The 18,018-nt window shown below is 40.4% G+C and overlaps 1 protein-coding gene and 1 pseudogene across 1 annotated transcript; both read left to right on the forward strand.

The window, feature by feature from the left end:
• The first annotated feature begins 493 nt into the window (after positions 1 to 493).
• LOC116107864 lies at positions 494 to 2,533 on the forward strand (annotated as a pseudogene).
• A 612-nt stretch (positions 2,534 to 3,145) lies between these two features.
• Positions 3,146 to 3,859, forward strand: LOC116107865. The gene has a single exon (XM_031394144.1). The coding sequence runs from the start codon at positions 3,146 to 3,148 to the stop codon at positions 3,857 to 3,859; it is 714 nt and encodes a 237-aa protein (XP_031250004.1).
• Positions 3,860 to 18,018: the final 14,159 nt, after the last annotated feature.

Consider the following 18,018-nt stretch of genomic DNA (forward strand, 5'->3'; position numbering starts at 1 on the left):
CTTAGGTGGAATGTCTTACTTCCTTGGAATGGAAATTGATCAAGATGTGGATGGCATCTTTGTGAATCAAAGAAAGTATGCAAATGAAGTTTTTGAATTTGTGAGGTCTCTCGGCTAGCGCGGTTGCATCCACAAAGGGTAAATCAGCATAGTAGTGAGGTTGGCTCTTTTTGGTTGGGATTGGCACTCCTGGTATGCGCCTCATCGCTGTCTCTATGTCGGCCAGTCTTTTTGCCAATATCTGCTCCATGGGAGAGGCGAAGACCACTAGGTCATCCTGGTTGACTCGGTTAGTCATATGATTTGCACTCGATGCATTTTGTTAGGTCAATCCATGTGGTGTAACTTGACAGATCATTTTGTCATGTGTCACTTGGTAGCCCAGATCTCCATTCATTCCCTCTGGTTGGGTGGCTCCCATTGTGACCGATCGGGTGTTTTGCCCCACATGGATGGTTAAATGGGTTATTTGTGATTCGCTTAGTCTGTTAGGATGGATGGACTCAAGCGAGATGGTGTGAAGGAGAGGGAGCCTGCTCGACCCACGAGGATGAGTCGAGTCGAGTGGGGTTTAGGTAGGGATGGTTGACTGAAGGTGAGACGGGATGGCAAGGATGGGTGGCTCTCGTTGTGGCGGGCTTTTTGTCACTTGGACACCTTGATCTCATGCTTGAAGTAGATCAACCGAGAGTGGTTCTATCAGTAGCCTCTATTCACAATGATTCAAGGATGAATCTTCCACTAATGAAGAACATAGTTGGCGCGATCTCGTATCTGAGATCGTTGGTCTCTGCTCTGGAGTTTGAAGAGGTTGCATAGAAGGAACTAATGCACATAACCGATTAGGTTGTATCTGATAAGGCAGAAGCTCAAGATCATAAAACTGACTTACCTTCTCTTTTAGAGACTAGTTTCAGCNTGTTGAAGGTTGATACTTGGCTGGAAATGCAGCAGTTCAACTGATGTTTCAAATATGTTTTTGGCGGTAAAACTGAAAGGCAAATCTGCCAAGGGTTCATTTGTAATACTGCAAAGTTATACTTATTTTGTAATGCTTGATATGTGTCCCAGATTATGTGGGATGTGTTACATAGTTGTTGTTTAGTTTGTATTAAGTCAGTAGCTTCAAATTAAAATCAAATTATTATATGTCTACATGTTTGGTGTAACAGTGTAATATCAACTTTATTAGTTGAAGTGTAAACTCATTTTGAACTTAAGAAAAATTCAGACACTTTTCTTCAATCGTATCATTCTCTCATTCTTTTCTTAGTTATCTCCAACACATAAACACTAACACTTTTTCTTTCTTTTCTTTTTTTTGGTTGGGTCAGGGGTATTCATTTTCAACCCTCCATTACCCAACGAACCAGAAATATGTGACCAAGAACATAGTCTTTTGGCTCTAGCAAAACTCCAAAAAAGAAGGCGGCGATTGGCTTTTGATGCCATTCGCTTCACCGGGGCTCTTGCTTCTTTGTCAAAGATAGCCACAAACAAATCTTGGGGTCCCTCTCTTATGTTGCCATTGTTATCGGTAGACGCTGGAGTTAATTTTTTCGACATTGATCGAAAAATACTCACTACCATGGTGAAAGAGAAGAACTTCGAATCTTTGACTAATCTTGGAGGAGTGAAGCAAGTTGCTGCAATTCTTGGAACCGACGAAAAAAATTGTGTCCTAGGTAATGAGGCTCAACTTCTGCATAGAACGAATGCTTTTGGTCAAAACTGTTATTAAAAGCCAGATGCAAAAAAAGTTTTTAGTTTTGTTTATGAAGCATTCAAAGATACTACCATTATCATACTTCTAGTCTGTGCAGTACTTTCTCTAGCCTTCGGAATTAAAGAAGATGGCTTGAAAGAAGGGTGGTATGATGGTAGCAGTATTATATTTGATGTGTTTTTGGTTGTAACTGTCTCTGCCGCGAGTAACTTTAAGCAAAATAGACAATTTGAAAAGCTTTCTTATGAGAGTGGTGACATAAAAGTTGAAGTAGTGAGAGATGGCAGGCACCAAGCCGTGTCAATCTTTGAAGTTTTAGTGGGTGATGTTTTGTGTTTGAAGATCAGCAATTAAATTTCGGCTGATGGGTTGTTCTTGAATGGTCAATCCTTGAAGTTGGATGAATCTAGCATGACTGGTGAAAGTGACCATGTTGAGATCAATGGCAACAAGAATCCTTTTTTGCTTTCTGGCACAAAGGTCACAGATGGTTATGGTTCTATGCTCATCACTTCTGTCGGTATGAAAACGGCATAGGGAGAGATGATGAGTTCTATTAGCCATGCCTTGGATCAGCAGGCTCCACAGCAAGTTTGCCTGAATAAGCTGACATCCTATATCGGAAAGATTGGATTGGCAGTAGCTGTGCTGGTCCTTCTTGTTATGTTGATTCGTTACTTCACAGGCAACACCACAGATGAAAGAGGAGACAGAGAATTCAACCGCAGTAAGTCAAAGTTTGACGATGTAATGAATGCAGTTCTGTTTAACATTGATACTTGGCTAGAAATGCAGCAGCTTAGTTAGTGTTTTTGAATATGTGTTGGCGGCAAAACTAAAAGGCAATATGCCGGGGGTCCATTTGATGTGCTGCAAAGTTTTTCTTATTTTGTAATGCTAGATATGTGCTCCAGATTATAAGAGATGTGCTGCATAGTTGTTGATTAGTTGGTATTAAGTTTGTGGCTTTAGATTAAATCATGTTATTATATGTCTGCAAAGTTGGTGCAACAGTGTAATATCTGCTTTATTAGTTGCAATGTAAACTCATCTGAAATGTAACAAAAACGCAACCTTCCTCATTTCAACTTAGCTCTCTTTCTCTTCTTTGTTATCTCCGGAGTAAAAGCATTAACATGGTATCAGAGCCATGTTGATTCCAGCCAAAATCTGAACATTTCTTCTCCAAACAACTCATCCAACTCTCCGAGAAACAGCCTTGCATCAAACCTATTTTTTCTTGAACAAATGACCACTCCAACAGCTTCCCTTTTACCTCCTATGTTCAATGGTGAGCACTACCATATATGGTCCGTCAAAATGAAGGCTTACCTGAGGGGCCAAGGACTCTAGTAGTATGTAGAGGAAGAGAGACAACCCCCTCAGCTGGGGCCAAATCCCACTCTTAACCAAATTCGAATGCATGAAGAGGAAGCTTCAAAGGCTCCAAGAGCCTTGTCTCACATTCACTCAGCTGTCACAGACCTTGTTTTCACAAGTATTATGGCATGCGAAACAGCCAAGAAATCATGGGACAAATTGAGGGAAAAGTTCATGGGAAATGACACCACAAGAAACATGCAGGTTCTGAATTTGAGAAGGGAGTTTGAAACTTTAAGAATGCAGGAGGCTGAGAAAGTGAAAGAATATGTTGACAAGCTGATGAATATTGTCAACAAAATCAGATTACTTGGAGTGGAGCTGTCAGACAATAGGATTGTGGAAAAGGTAATAGTGAGCCTGCCAGAAAGGTTTGAAGCCAAGATCTCATCGTTGGAGGACTCAAAGGACTTGACTCAAATCACATTGACTGAGCTGGTCCATGCTCTGCAGGCACAAGAGCAAAGAAGGCTCCTAAGGCTTGAAGATGCAAATGAAGGGGCAATGTTAGCAACCTATAAGGGCAAGTCTGTACAAGGGAACTGTAGAAAGTTTGTTGGAGAAAAGAGAGGAAAACAAAGGTCCAACAACCAATGGAATAAAGCTGGTGGGATAAGGAATTTTCTGACTTGTTCTCATTGCGAAATGAAGGGACGTACAGAGCAAAAATGCTGGTTCAGACCTGGTATACAGTGTAAGGCCTGCAAACAGTTTGGTCATATTGAAAGAGTGTGGAAAAACAAGGGAGAGTAGTCCCAACAGCAAACTAAAATAGTTGATGATCAACAACCACTGCAAGAGACAGAGCAGCTGTTTGTGGCCTCATCTAACTTGATCCAAACTTGTGATGATACCTGGCTAATTGACAGTGGATGCACACATCACATGACACCAGATTTGAGCAGTTTGTGAATACAGATCATTCCCATCAGTCAAAGATTAAAGTTGGAAATGGAGAATGTGTGGAAGCAAGAGGTAAAGGAGATGTTGCAATTCAAACTCCAAAAGATACAAAACTAATCTCAAATGTACTTTATGCACCTAATATAAGTCAAAGTCTTTTGAGTGTGGGACAAATGTTGGAAAGGAATTTTGCTCTGCATTATTCAAGACAGTGAGGGAAATGAGATTTTGAGGGTGAAAATGGTAGGGAAAAGCTTTCCAATTATGTGGAAAGTTACACCACACACAACGTGCAATGTTAGAGAGGATGAAATTGAAATATGGCAAAAGTGATTAGGCCATGTACATTATAGGAATCTAAGGGAAATGCAGTCAAAAAATTTAGTTCAAAATCTGCCTATTATAGAACACCCTAGAGGAGTCTGTAAAGTGTGTCAATTAGGCAAGATGAGTAGGAAATCCTTTTTAGTGAATCAAGCTTGGAGAGCTTCTGAAAAACTCCAGCTTATTCACTCGGATGTATGTGGCCCCATGCAAAGCTTATCACTTAATGGGAGCAAGTACTTTGTATTGTTCACAGATGATTGGTCTAGGATGGGGTGGATTTACTTTCTAAGGCAGAAAAGTGAGGTGGCTGGAAAATTCAGAAAATTCAAAGTGGAAGTAGAAAACTTGACAGAAAAATCCATCAAAACCTTGAGAAGTGATAATGGCACTGAATACACTTCTCAAGAGTTTGAAAAAATCTGCATAGAAGCTGGAATTAGACATCAATTCAACAGCCCTTATACTCCATAACAAAATGGAGTTTGTGAGAGGAGAAACAGGACGGTTATGGAAATGGCAAGATGCTTAATGGCTGAGAAAAATCTTCCCAAACTTTTTTGGGCAGAAGTAGCAAACACAAGTGTCTACCTAGTCAACAGAATTCCCACCAAAGCCTTGAGCAATCAAACACCTTTTAAAGCTTAGACTGGAGTCAGACCAATAGTGGATGAATTGAAGATTTTTGGTAGCATATGCTATGTCCTGGTGCCATCTGCAAAGAGGACAAAGCTAGAGGATAAGGCTATGACTGGAATATTTATTGGCTACAGCAGCCAATCCAAAGCCTACAGGATTTACATTCTTGACTCAAGGAAAGTGGTGGTGTCCTGGGATGTTACAATTGGTGAGAGTGGAGTCTGGAATTGGGAAAAGGGCAGAGCTGATGTAGAAACAAAACCTCAACTGAGTGAGGTTCAAGCTAATCAAATTGAAGAAGACTCAAGGGAGGAATTAGATGAAAAGGTTGCTGTTAAGGGAACTAGAACTCTAGCTGATGTGTATGACAGGTGCAACTTAGCACAAATGGAACCTTCAAGTTACTCTGAGGCTGTACAATCAGAATCTTGGAGAAGTGCCATGAAGGAGGAACTTGCAATGATTGAGAAAAATCAGACTTGGAAGCTGGTGGACAGACTAGAAAACAGAAAGGTTATCCAGGTGAAATGGATTTTCAGAAAAAAACTAAATCCAGATGGGTCAATTCTGAGGCATAAGGCCAGGCTTGTAGTTAAGGGATTTGCTCAGCAGTATAGAATGGATTTCTTGGAAACATTTGCTCATGTTGCTCAGCATGACACCATCAGGCTACTACTTGCTGTGGCTGCTCAATTCTCTTGGAAAGTTCACCAAATGAATGTAAAATCTGCCCTCTTGAATGGCTGGTTAAATAAGGAAATCTACATTGAACAACCTGAAGGGTATGTGATCCAAGGAGAAGAGGGAAAGGTGTATTTGCTGAAGAAGGCCTTGTATGGCCTAAAACAGGCACCAAGGGCCTGGTATAGCAGGATTAATGACCACCTGCTAAACTTGGACTTTGTTAGGAGTCCAAACAAATACACTCTTTACATTAGAGAAGCTGAAGATGACTTGATGATTATTTCTCTAGATGTGGATGATCGTCTAGTAATTGGAAGCAATCAAACACAAGTGGATGAATTCAAGAAATCCATGTTTGAAATGACTGACTTGGGTGGAATGTCTTGCTTTCTTGGAATGAAAATTGATCAAGATGTGGATGGCATCTTTGTGAATCAAAGAAAGCATGCAAATGAAGTTTAAAAAAAATTCTGCATGAGAATTGCAAACTAGTGAATCTGCCATTGGTTCCAAACTTGAAGCTGTCAAAGGATGAGGATGGTGAGAAGGTTTATGAAGGATTGTACAGGAGTTTGATAGGGTGTTTGCTGTATTTGACACCAACTAGACCAAATTTGATGTATGCAACCAGCTTGCTATCCAGGTTTATGAGTCAACCAACTGAGACACACTTCAAGACTGCAAAAAGGGTGCTAAGGTATGTAAAAGGAAGTACTGATTTGGGGGTGTGGTTCAAGAGATCAGAGGACTTCAATATAGTTGGTTATTCCGATGGTGATTGGGCTGGTTCAATAGATGATATGAGGAGCACTTCAGGATTTGTATTCTTCCTAAATCATGGTGCAATCTGTTGGCTCTCCAAGAAGTAGGAAACCGTGGCTCAATCCACAGCTGAAGCAGAGTATATATCTGCTGCTGCAGCTGTGAATCAAGCCATTTGGTTAAGGAAAATTCTTGACGATTTGAAGCTGAAACAGAACAAGGCTACTGCTATCATGTGTGACAATCAATCTGCAGTAGCTATGGCCAAGAATCCAATGCAACATGGATGAACAAAACACATAAAAATAAAGTTTCATGCAATGAGAGAGGCTAAACAAAATGGTGAAGTGAAACTAATGCATTGTAGGAGTGATACACAAGTGGCTAACATAATGACCAAGGCTATCTCCAAAGCCAAGGAGGAGTGTTGAACTGTAACGCCCCACTTGAGATACGTAGCTAACGTTTCTTCTTTTGCTCTTATTTGAGTTGGTTTATTAGTATTATTGTTTGGTTGACCTTTGATTGAGTGGTGTGTTGAGTACTTGCCCTGAAATTGGTTGAAATAGAAGAAATTCAATGTTCCATGCTTCGCCGGGGCGAAGAATAATCTTCGCCACGGCGAAGAGGTGTTGAAGCCACAGGNATATATCAATACATATTGCAATAATAATGATTTACGCGATATAGAATAAAATGCCTTTTATTGATTAATGAACATTATTACAAAGAGTCAATTCTACAATAATTGATTGGCTCTAGGGCATCTACTCTAACAGCTGGAACATTCAGAAAATTCAAACTGGAAGTAGAAAACCTGACAGGAAAATCCATCAAACCCTTGAGAAGTGATAATGGCACTGAATACACTTCTCAAGAGTTTGAAAAAATCTGCATAGAAGTTGGAATTAGACATCAATTCAGCAGCCCTTATACTCCACAACAGAATGGAGTTTGTGAGGGGAGAAACAGGACAGTTATTCAAATGGCAAGATGCTTAATGGCTGAGAAAAATCTTCCCAAACGTTTTTAGGCAGAAGCAGCAAACACAAGTGTCTACCTACTCAACAGAATTCCTACCAAAGCCTTGAGCAATCAAACACCTTTCGAAGCTTAGACTGGAGTCAGACCAATAGTGGATGAATTGAAGATTTTTGGTAACATATGCTATGTCCTGGTGCCATCTACAAAGAGAACAAAGCTGGAGGATAGTGCTATGACTGGAATATTTATTGGCTACAGCAGCCAATCCAAAGCCTACAAGATTTACATTCCTGACTCAAGGAAAGTGGTGGTGTCTTGGGATGTTACAATTGGTGAGAGTGGAGTCTGGAATTGGGAAAAGGGCAGAGTTGATGTAGAAACAAAACCTCAACTAAGTGAGGTAGATGATCAAATTGAAGAAGACTCAAGGGAGGAATCAGATGAAGAGGTTGCTATTAAGGGAACTAGAACTCTAGCTGATGTGTATGACAGGTGCAACTTAGCACAAATGGAACCTTCAAGTTACTCAGAGGCTGTAAAATCAAAATCTTGGAGAAGTGCCATGAAGGAGGAACTTGCAATGATTGTGAAAAATCGGACCTGGAAGTTAGTGGACAGACTAGAAAATAGAAAGGTTATTCAGGTAAATGGATTTTCGAAAAAAAGCTGAATCCGGATGGGTCAATTATGAAGCATAAGGCCAGGCTTGTAGTTAAAGGATTTGCTCAGCAGTATGGAGTTGATTTCTTGGAAACATTTGCTCATGTTGCTCAGCATGACACCATCAGGCTGCTACTTGATGTGGCTACTCAATTCTCCTGGAAAGTTCACCAAATGAATGTAAAATCAGCATTCTTGAATGGCTGGTTAAATGAGGAAATCTACATTGAACAACCTGAAGGGTATGTGATCCAAGGAGAAGAGGGAAAGGTGTATTTGCTGAAGAAGGCCTTGTATGGCCTAAAACAGGCACCAAGGGCCTGGTACAACAGGATTAATGACCACCTGCTGAACTTGGACTTTGTTAGGAGTCCAAACGCATACACTCTTTACATTAGAGAAGCTGAAGATGACTTGATGATTATTTCTCTAGATATGGATGATCTTCTAGTAATTGGAAGCAATCAAACACAAGTGGATGAATTCAAGAAATCCATGCAAAGTGAGTTTGAAATGACTGACTTGGGTGGAATGTCTTACTTCCTTGGAATGGAAATTGATCAAGATGTGGATGGCATCTTTGTGAATCAAAGAAAGTATACAAATGAAGTTTTAAAAAAATTCTGCATGGAGAATTGCAAACCAGTGAATCTGCCATTGGTTCCAAACTTGAAGCTGTCAAAGGATGAGGATGGTGAGAAGGTTGATGAAGGATTGTACAGGAGTTTGATAGGGTGTCTGTTGTATTTGATAGTAACTAGACCAGATTTGATGTATGCAACCAGTTTACTATCCAGGTTTATGAGTCAACCAACTGAGACACACTTCAAGACTGCAAAAAGGGTGCTAAGGTATGTAAAAGGAAGCACTGATTTTGGGTTGTGGTTTAAGAGATCAGAGGACTTTAATTTAGTTGGTTATTCCAACGGTGATTAGGCTGGTTCAATAGATGATATGAGGAGCACTTCAGGATTTGTATTCTTCCTAAATCATAGTGCAATCTGTTAGCTCTCCAGGAAGCAGGAAACCATGGCTCAATCCACAGCTGAAGCAGAGTATATATCTGCTGCTGCAGCTGTGAATCAAGCCATTTGGTTAAGGAAAATTCTTGATGATTTGAAGCTGAAACAGAACAAGGCTACTTCTATCATGCGTGACAATCAATTTGCAGTAGATATGGCCAAGAATCCAGTGCAACATGGATGAACAAAACACATAAAAATAAAGTTTCATGCAGTGAGAGAGGCTGAACAAAATGGTGAAGTGAAACTGATGCATTGTACGAGTGATACACAAGTGGATGACATAATGACCAAGGCTATCTCCAAAGCCAAGGAGGAGTGTTGAACATTGATACTTGGCTAGAAATGCAGTAGCTTAGTTAGTGTTTTTGGATATGTGTTGGTGGCAAAATTGAAAGGCAATTTGCCGGGGGTCCATTTGATGTGCTGCAAAGTTTTCCTTATTTTGTAATGCTAGATATGTGCTCTAGAGTAGAAGGGATGTGCTGCATAGTTGTTGATTAGTTGGTATTAAGTTTGTGGCTTTAGATTAAATCATGTTATTATATGTCTGCAAAATTGGTGCAACAGTGTAATATCTGCTTTATTAGTTGCAATGTAAACTCATCTGAAATGTAAAAAAATACGCAACCTTCCTCATTTCAACTTGGCTCTCTTTCTCTTCTTTGTTATCTCCGGTGTAAAAACATTAACAAGTTCTGAGAATTATTGCTGTAGCAGTCACAAAGGTTGTTCACACACACTGGAACGGAGCTGCCGATATGATACTGGCCATGTGTTCGCATTATTAAGACATAAGTGGTATGATGAAAGTCATTGATGGTGAAGACATAATGCAAATTGGAACAATTATTAAGGGTATGGCAGCTAAGAGCCTGCATTGCCTTTGCTTTTAACTTCTGATTATCAAAGGTGTACCAATTGAGCCGAGAAAAGGAATTAACAAGGATGCATGTAAGTTTGTTGTTGCAACTCTCCAAAACAAGCCATGGACTAAACTCAACCCGACAGAAACTTGCAAAAAGAAGTCAGACTTGTAAGACTTGATGGGGTCACATGCCACAATTATGCAATTATGCAGTTCAAAGTGGTTTAAAGGAGTTATTTAACTGCCTCTCTTGATCCTTGATGAAAGGTTAAAGGCAGTTGATGGGAGTTACTTGGTCCCTAGCCTAACCATATATAAAGATATCATCTTCTCCATTAAAGATATATCACAAAAACATAAAACGTTCTAGAGGCATAGGTTAGAAGACATTTCTCAAACATTCACTTACAAATCATTCACGTTTGGCTTTTAATTGAATCTCTAAGAACCCATACTCTTGTATAGTGTTCATAAATTTATAGATACCGTGCTAGAAAAGCTTGAAGTTCCCATCTCATTCATTCTATTGATGATAACCACGAAACATTCTATGTAATTCAAACAGAAGTCACTTGATCAAAAATTAGCAAGCCAAAAAAAAACACAACAGTAGAAATTATTAAAATATATGGTAGGTGGCACACTAGATTGATTAAGAAGCCAAACAAGTATTCAATTCAACTGGGCAACAACACATTAATTTAAAGAAAGACTATAACTCCGGATTAACATATACCGTCAACATGAAATAAAGTCATTCTCATTTCCATTGTTTGAAATAACATAAAAGAATTCAATACACAAAAACATGCATACACCCAAATGCATTAAGTCAACATGAAACTAAATACTGATTTTCACACCTAAAGTTAAACTAACCTTGATTGAATTTTCAAGCACACCAACCATCTACAGCGTCACAAACAAAGCTGAAGTAATATTGTAAACATAATAAATTATTCTTATTAAAATTCTTAACAATCAATTAATTAATTCTTATTCAAATTCCTATTCCTACTCTTGAGTGAAGCTGTAAATTATCTGAAATCTATAGAATCAATATCCTATTGGTATTGGAAATTTATTAATTTAACTCCTAATCAAATTTCTTTTAGTAAAGGCAAATCACAAACTTGTTACATAAATAGGAGTATACTTCTTTGACACAAGAAACCATAATTCCCTATATCAATTTAAATCCTTGCCAAAAATAAATGAACAAAGACCCACAGTAATTTCTAACTCTTATATATATATATGAATTAAGAACAATTATGAATTAAGAAATTTAATTGCAATGTCTTGAAACATTTTAAAAAAAAAAATGAAAAGGATAATTTTAGATATTATATAGAAGTAGGGGCTAATAATTTAATTGCTGGGATGCGTATATAGCATCACTCATTAATAAATTACTCTTATTAAAATGCTTAAAAATCATTAAATTTATTCTTATTTAAATTCCTACTCCTACTCTATCAGTAGAATCGGTATCCTATTGGTATTGGAAATTAATAAATTTAACTCTTATTCAAATTTCTATTCCTACCTATAAGAGCATATCACAAACTTATTATATATATAATACTTCTTTGACACAATAAACCATAATTCCCTCCCTGTATAAAATTTCTTGAAATTTCTCATTCAACTCCATGGCAAACCTTTTGAAGAAGACGTTAACTGTGTTATAGAGCAAATTCAAAAAGAAAGAGGAGAAAGACCATAGGGATGATGAGGAGGAGAAGAGGATTTGGCAGTCACTTTTGGAAGATATATTAGGCGAAATTATCCGCAAATTAAGTTTAAGTGATGCTCTTAGTATCGGTAGGACTTGCATGTCAGGGAGATCTGCATTGCAAAACAATGTCCAAAACATTGTCATCTTCCTGTGAATGATGTTACCTTATGAAAGGGGAACCAATTATGTGAGATTCTTTGATTTGTGTGGAGGCTTTCTTTATAAATTCAACCTCCCCAAGAAATTAGGAAGAGTCAATTGGTTTTTTGGATCTTCCAAAGGTTGGCTTATAATTGCTAATGGCCCTCAACGCAATCCCCAAAGTTTTCTCTTCAATCCAATCTCAGGTATACATATTCAGCTACTTCCTCTCACGACAATTCCACCTTTTCAAACTTACCTAACTTACCAATCTGAATTGAAAGTTTCACGAGATATTGATCACTTTTTTGTTAAATTCGAATTATCATCGACAGATTCTACAAATGTTATAGTTGCAGGAATCATGTTTCTATATGATAAGTTGGCAATTTGTAGGCCAAAAGACAAGAGTTGGATCATCTGGGATTATGATACTTATTTACGAGACATCCTATATTCTAATGGAATATTGCATGCTTTGATCCAAACAGAATTACATTTTCTTGAAACACATCCATTGAGGGTAGGGGATGAGGATGTTATTCTCAAAATATTATCAGTCCCTTGTCCTAATATCCAACAATATAATGAAATTGAATTTGAATTAGGATTGACATCGGTTTGTGGAGGGCTTGTGTCATATTTGGTGGAGTCCAAAGGTGAAATTTTACTTGTTCAAAAGATGCTTGAACATACAGTTATTCAAATAGACTACTATGATCATTATGATACTAGGTGTCTATTTAATTATGACTCAGCTCGTGGATTTTATGTGTTGAAGATTGGTTATCCTACTATTGCATCCATCGATACAACTAGGTTAAATAGCTTGGATGATTAAATATTATTTGTGTCCCAACACAATTCATACATTCTAGATAGAAATCTCAACTACTTGGAAGGGAATTGCATTTTCTTTTTGGATGAGAATGGTCATGTTTACAAGGAAGATTATGATCCGGGAGAAAATCTTCTATTTTGTGAACCACATCCCTCTCGTGAATCGGGTATTTTTTACTTTAAAGATAAAAAAATATTACTTGCTTTCCCAAGTTTCAAGAATTTACCACATTTTCAAATACGTTGGTTTTTACCCAATATATGGTAAAAACAAAGTTGAAGTAATCCATAGGTTTTATTTATTTATTTTTATCATATCTTACATGTATAANTACAAGCAGGATAGTCCTTCACCCCACCTAATTTCTCCCACTAATTGTTACTCCTTTCTTTCCCCTTTTTATCCCTAACATACCTCCTATTTTGTCCTTGTGTAGGCTTGCCTTTTTGGTTTGCTACCATTGCTCCCTCACTTGTGTCTTCTTGCCTCAAGAGTCTTCTTTGCTCTTGAGCTTAAAAAGCATGAACAAGCTCAATCAAAGTGATCTGAGAAATGTCCTTAGAGTCCTCAAGGGAAGAGATTTTGGACTCAAATCTCTCCGGCAAGCTCACCAAGACCTTTTCCACCACTCTTCTATCTATCAACTCCACTCCTCGCAGCCTTATTTTGTTGACAACACTCATCAATTTGTCAACATAGTCCTTAACTTTCTCTGATTCCTACATCCTCTGCATCTCAAACTCTCTCCTTAAATTTAGCACCTGCACGTTCCTTGTTGTGGTGCTGCCCATGTACTCTTCTCTCAGCTTACCCCATGCCTCTTTTGGAATCTCATATGCCATGATCCTTGTGAATACAAGGTCTGTTACTGCAACATGAATGTGAGAAAATGCTCTCGGTGCTTTGGTTGTTTCTTCCTCATGTAGTCTCATCTGATTCAGGGTAGGATTCTGTCCTAATAGAGGTGGCTGCTTGTTTTCTTCCACGTACTGCCACAACCCCTGACCCCGGTGGAAGGCCTTCATCTTAACATCCCATATGTGGTTGTGTTCCCCATTAAACATTGGGGGTGACATCAAGGTTGATTGAGCAGCTATTGTCTCAGTTTTTTATGTCTGACACAGGAAAGTAAGAGAGCAGATACAGGCTGTTTTGGGCTGAAATGAGAAGTGTTCTTGAGTTGAGGTTGATGATTGAATGCTAGAGATTTCAGATTGTTTTTGTGTGTGGCTCTAATACCATTTGATGGTTTTTGGCCAAAGAATACAAAGAAAAGAAAAGAGGAACTAAAGAAAGTATATAGAAGTATGTATTCATTTCATTTAGACGGACAATATATACAATAACTTAACCAAACCATCCACTGTTACAACAACTACAGCAAATACCTCTTGGTGTGCGACAAGAGGGCAATGGATGGATTTGACTTCAAGGTATGGTTGGCTTGGGCTAGTGCGTGGCCGAGAATAGCTTACTCGTGATCTCCACCCTTTAGAGATAATGAGAGCAGAACCCCTTGGTGTAGGTTCTCTGGAGAAGAGATGTTTTCTTCGAGCTTCTCTGGTACTGTATCTTCCCTTTTCTTCCGTCAATAGATCTCGAGATGTCCCCTCTTCACTAGTGATGCGACTTCCAACTAGGGCGATGCAATTGAGTGTTATGACCATGGTCACCATGGAATTCCACCACTTGGTCGTGTCCCTCCTCACTTTGGGATTAGCTTGTTACCACTTAACGGTAGGTCCCATCCCTTCATGATTGCACACCTGGCTGGTTCGACGTTAAGGTTAACTCTGGAACTTTGTTTTGTTGAAACAGATGGTATTGTCGCTTTGGCTGGCTGGTGTCATATGGTTTTTTGACTTTGTTCAGATTACGTGAAGGGGTTGTAATGGGCTCAATCGATCAGACTCTGACTTCATCATTCCGCTTTGGTGAGGTATCATATATCTGACATGCTCATCGGTTCATCTCATCTTCTCTCCACCTTATTGAATCAACTCTGGCTAGGGTTTCTTCCATTTGGTGCAGCGAGCTTCATCAGGTCTTTGTATAGTTCTCCATCTAGGAGGAGACCTTTTCTGAAGGTGTCTACTGTCATCTTTGGTTGCAAGAGATGAGATTTTTCTTTGTTGAATCTTTGACGTATTCTCTCAGTGGCTCCCCCCTCTTTGGTAGACTCGTAAGGTCGTCGATAGCTTCTTTTTTTTGTTGCTGGCGATTGTTCAATGAAGTGTCGCGAGTTGGCGAATGAGCTGATTGTATTGTTTAGAGATTAGTGTACCAGAGAGCTGGGCCGAAGAGGCTTGAGCCGAAGCTCTTACACATGAGGCTTCCCTTAGTGTTCAGGTATCGAGACATAAACATCCCTCTTGTAGAGGCTATGTGGTCATCTGGTCGGTTGTGCCGTCAGGGCTTCATGCTGGGGATGGTGAATTTGTGAGGCATCTCGGCTAGCGCGATTGCATCCACAAAGGGTATCGGCATGCAGTGAGGTTGTCTTTTTGGTTGGGATTGGCACTCCTAGTATGCGCCTCATCCTGCCTTATGTCGCAGTCTTTTTGCAATATCTCTCCATGGAGAGGCGAAGACCACTAGGTCCTTTGGTTGACTCGGTTAGTCATATGATTTGCACTCGGTGCTTTTTGTGGGTCATCCACGTGGTGTAACCTGACGGATCATTTCGTCTGTGCCGCTTGGTAGCCCATCTCCATTCATTCCTCGGGTGGTGCTTCCTTGTGACCGATCGGGTGTTTCCCCACATGGATGGTAAAGAGGGTTATTTGTGATTCGCCAGTCCGTTGGATGGTGGACTCGAGCGGTGTTGTAAGGAGAGGGAGCCCGCTTGACCTGCAGGATGAGTCGAGCGGGTGGGGTTTAGGTAAGTGGTTGACTGAAGGTAGATGGGATGGCAAGGATGGGTGGCTCTCGTTGTGCGGGCTTTTGTCACTTGGACGCCTTGATCCTGCTTGAGTGTCAACCAGAGTGGTTCTATGGTAGCCCCTTCAAATGATTAGGCTGAATCATCCACTAATGAAGACATAGTTGGCGCGATTCTGTATTCGAGATCGTTGGTCTCTGCTTGAGTTTGGAAGGTTGCATAGAAGGAACTGATGCGCAACCGATTAGGTTGTATTGACAAGGCAGAAGCTCAGATCATAAACGACTTACCTTCTCTTTTAGAGACTGGTTTTCAGCCCTGATGGAGGGTTTTTGGTCCATGGCAGTGTTTCAGCTTCCAGTGCAGTCACCTTGTCCGAGTGCTGTTGCATATGGGCAGTTAGAGCTCAGTTTGGCCTCAAGCTAGGGTTACTGTTATCAGAATTTTCAGCCATAAAGAGTTTCTTTACGTAGCAGGGTCTGTGAGACAATGATTGCCAAAGGCCCCACGGTAGGCGCCAAACTGAGATGAAAAATCTACCTTTACGAAAATAGACTATCCCGTGGTTAGGCCACTAGCGATCTGCTGCCTCACCTGCACACGAAGAAAACAAGCTGAAGCAGACGAAACACGGGGTGTGTTGTCTAGGCCTCCGATACCTAAGTCAGTAAGGCTGAGTGAGGCTAATTTAGTGAGGGTTAGGGAGAGAAAAGGTTACCAGAAGTCTAGTCGGAGAGTAACTCTGGGTGTAATGCGAAGTTGTCAGAGCGGGACTTCGGGCCTGAAGGTGTAATGTCTCTGTCCTTTGTGAGAGTGACCTTGTTTAAACAGTGACTGCAGTCTTCGAATCCTGATGGGATTGGAATCCTGCAGCGGGGTTTTATAAAGAGTGGAGCCTTTGGCTCCCTTACCTCAGTAGGAAAAGGAGTTGCGTAGATACGGACCTTATAATCAGGTAGGAGTGATTGACTTCTTTAGTAGAGTTAAGGTGTAATAGAGTTCGTAGGCGCTCTGGGCTCCAAGTTGATCGTAACAGAAGGTCCAAGAGTTGTTTAGGATCAAAAGGCTTGGGTCCAATGTCGGACGGGTAGCGGCCCGTTGCGGGGGTTGTGGTGGAAGGGGGTGGGCGAGGAGAAAGGGATTGGATAGGCACTTATCCCAGGGAGGGGAGAAGGAGGAGAAAATCGGCGGGACACGGTCATACTAAGGGTCCGAATTGTTAGAACCAGCAAATATAAGCATACCGACGGGCCTGTCTAGCAGGACACTATTGTGTGGCCCAAGATCTTGGAATTTGGGATCCCCTATCGGTGGGTATCACCTGCACTGTTTGGGGTTTGAAGGGGTAGCCTACTCCAGGGTGATGTAAAGAGGACAAGTTCGTTACTCATAAGGCAAAGCCCTCCACGTGGTGTACATAAGTTTTTCACTTTCCTTCCAACACAAAAGCACAGACAACACGTGTCTAGCTGTTGTATACAAATCCCCGCAGCCTCTATAAAATTTTTTTCTTGTTTCCACACAAACCCTTAAGCCATATCAAAAGTCACACACACAAAGAAACAATAAATATAAATATAAGTTATACTAAAGGGAGAAGGTCCCATTTCAAGTTATTTTTATTCACCAACTCAACAAACGAGCATGCCCAAGCATGCAATCTTCAACGCAAAAGTTGAACGTTAACCGTCGTGCCAAAGAGTCGCTTGTACATAAGCGCGTTTAGCATGTAGTGCGTCTCCTGCCGGTTAACGTCCCGTTACTGATTCATAACAAAGGCGAGAAGGGGCTTGAGAGAAGCGGCATTACTGTGTCTTAACGAAACACAATAGTCAGGGCCGATTGGGAGGAATAACGAAAAAAATGGGCCAAAAATAAATAGAACATGGCACCAAGAGACATGCTGCATGCTAACCAAAAAAAAGAAAATGTCTACTTATATTGAACTACGAGTTGGTGAAAGCCAAATGTTAAGCAGTTGTCTCGCCGAGGTCAATGGGAATTGTGTTTAGTCCTAAAAATAGAGAGATCCGACCTGACACGTGTATATTTGAACATACAACCCACACCCTATCAAAAACAGTAAACACCCGGTAGAGGTCCAGGGGGGCTCCAGTAATATGCAGACGAGAGAACTGTCCTAATAAAATAGAGTGAAATTAGATGTATGGTGTTAGGTGATACATGAGGGGGGTGATAGAAGACATGCAGGATAGAGGAGTAGGGGTGCTAATTTAATTCGCGGGCACGGAAGTGGTGGGCTATAAGAGCACGGGGCGGTTCAGTGGCCAGATGAGGGAGATGAAAACCGACACGTTCACCGCCATAAATCCACGCTGGTGGTTGCGCTACAATCAGCCTGGCCATAATGGGTATGATCGCCGATGCACCACGTGAGAGATGCGGAGGGGTGTTTACTGGTGGCGACCTAGGGGCCTGTAGGAACAACTCATTAAGTATTC

Source organism: Pistacia vera, unplaced genomic scaffold, assembly GCF_008641045.1.
Source record: "Pistacia vera cultivar Batoury unplaced genomic scaffold, PisVer_v2 Contig549, whole genome shotgun sequence".
Taxonomy (NCBI): domain Eukaryota; kingdom Viridiplantae; phylum Streptophyta; class Magnoliopsida; order Sapindales; family Anacardiaceae; genus Pistacia; species Pistacia vera.

Bases quoted from the DNA above. Each gene is read 5' to 3' on its own strand.
- LOC116107865 (XM_031394144.1), top strand. From the start codon at position 3,146: ATGCATGAAGAGGAAGCTTCAAAGGCTCCAAGAGCCTTGTCTCACATT.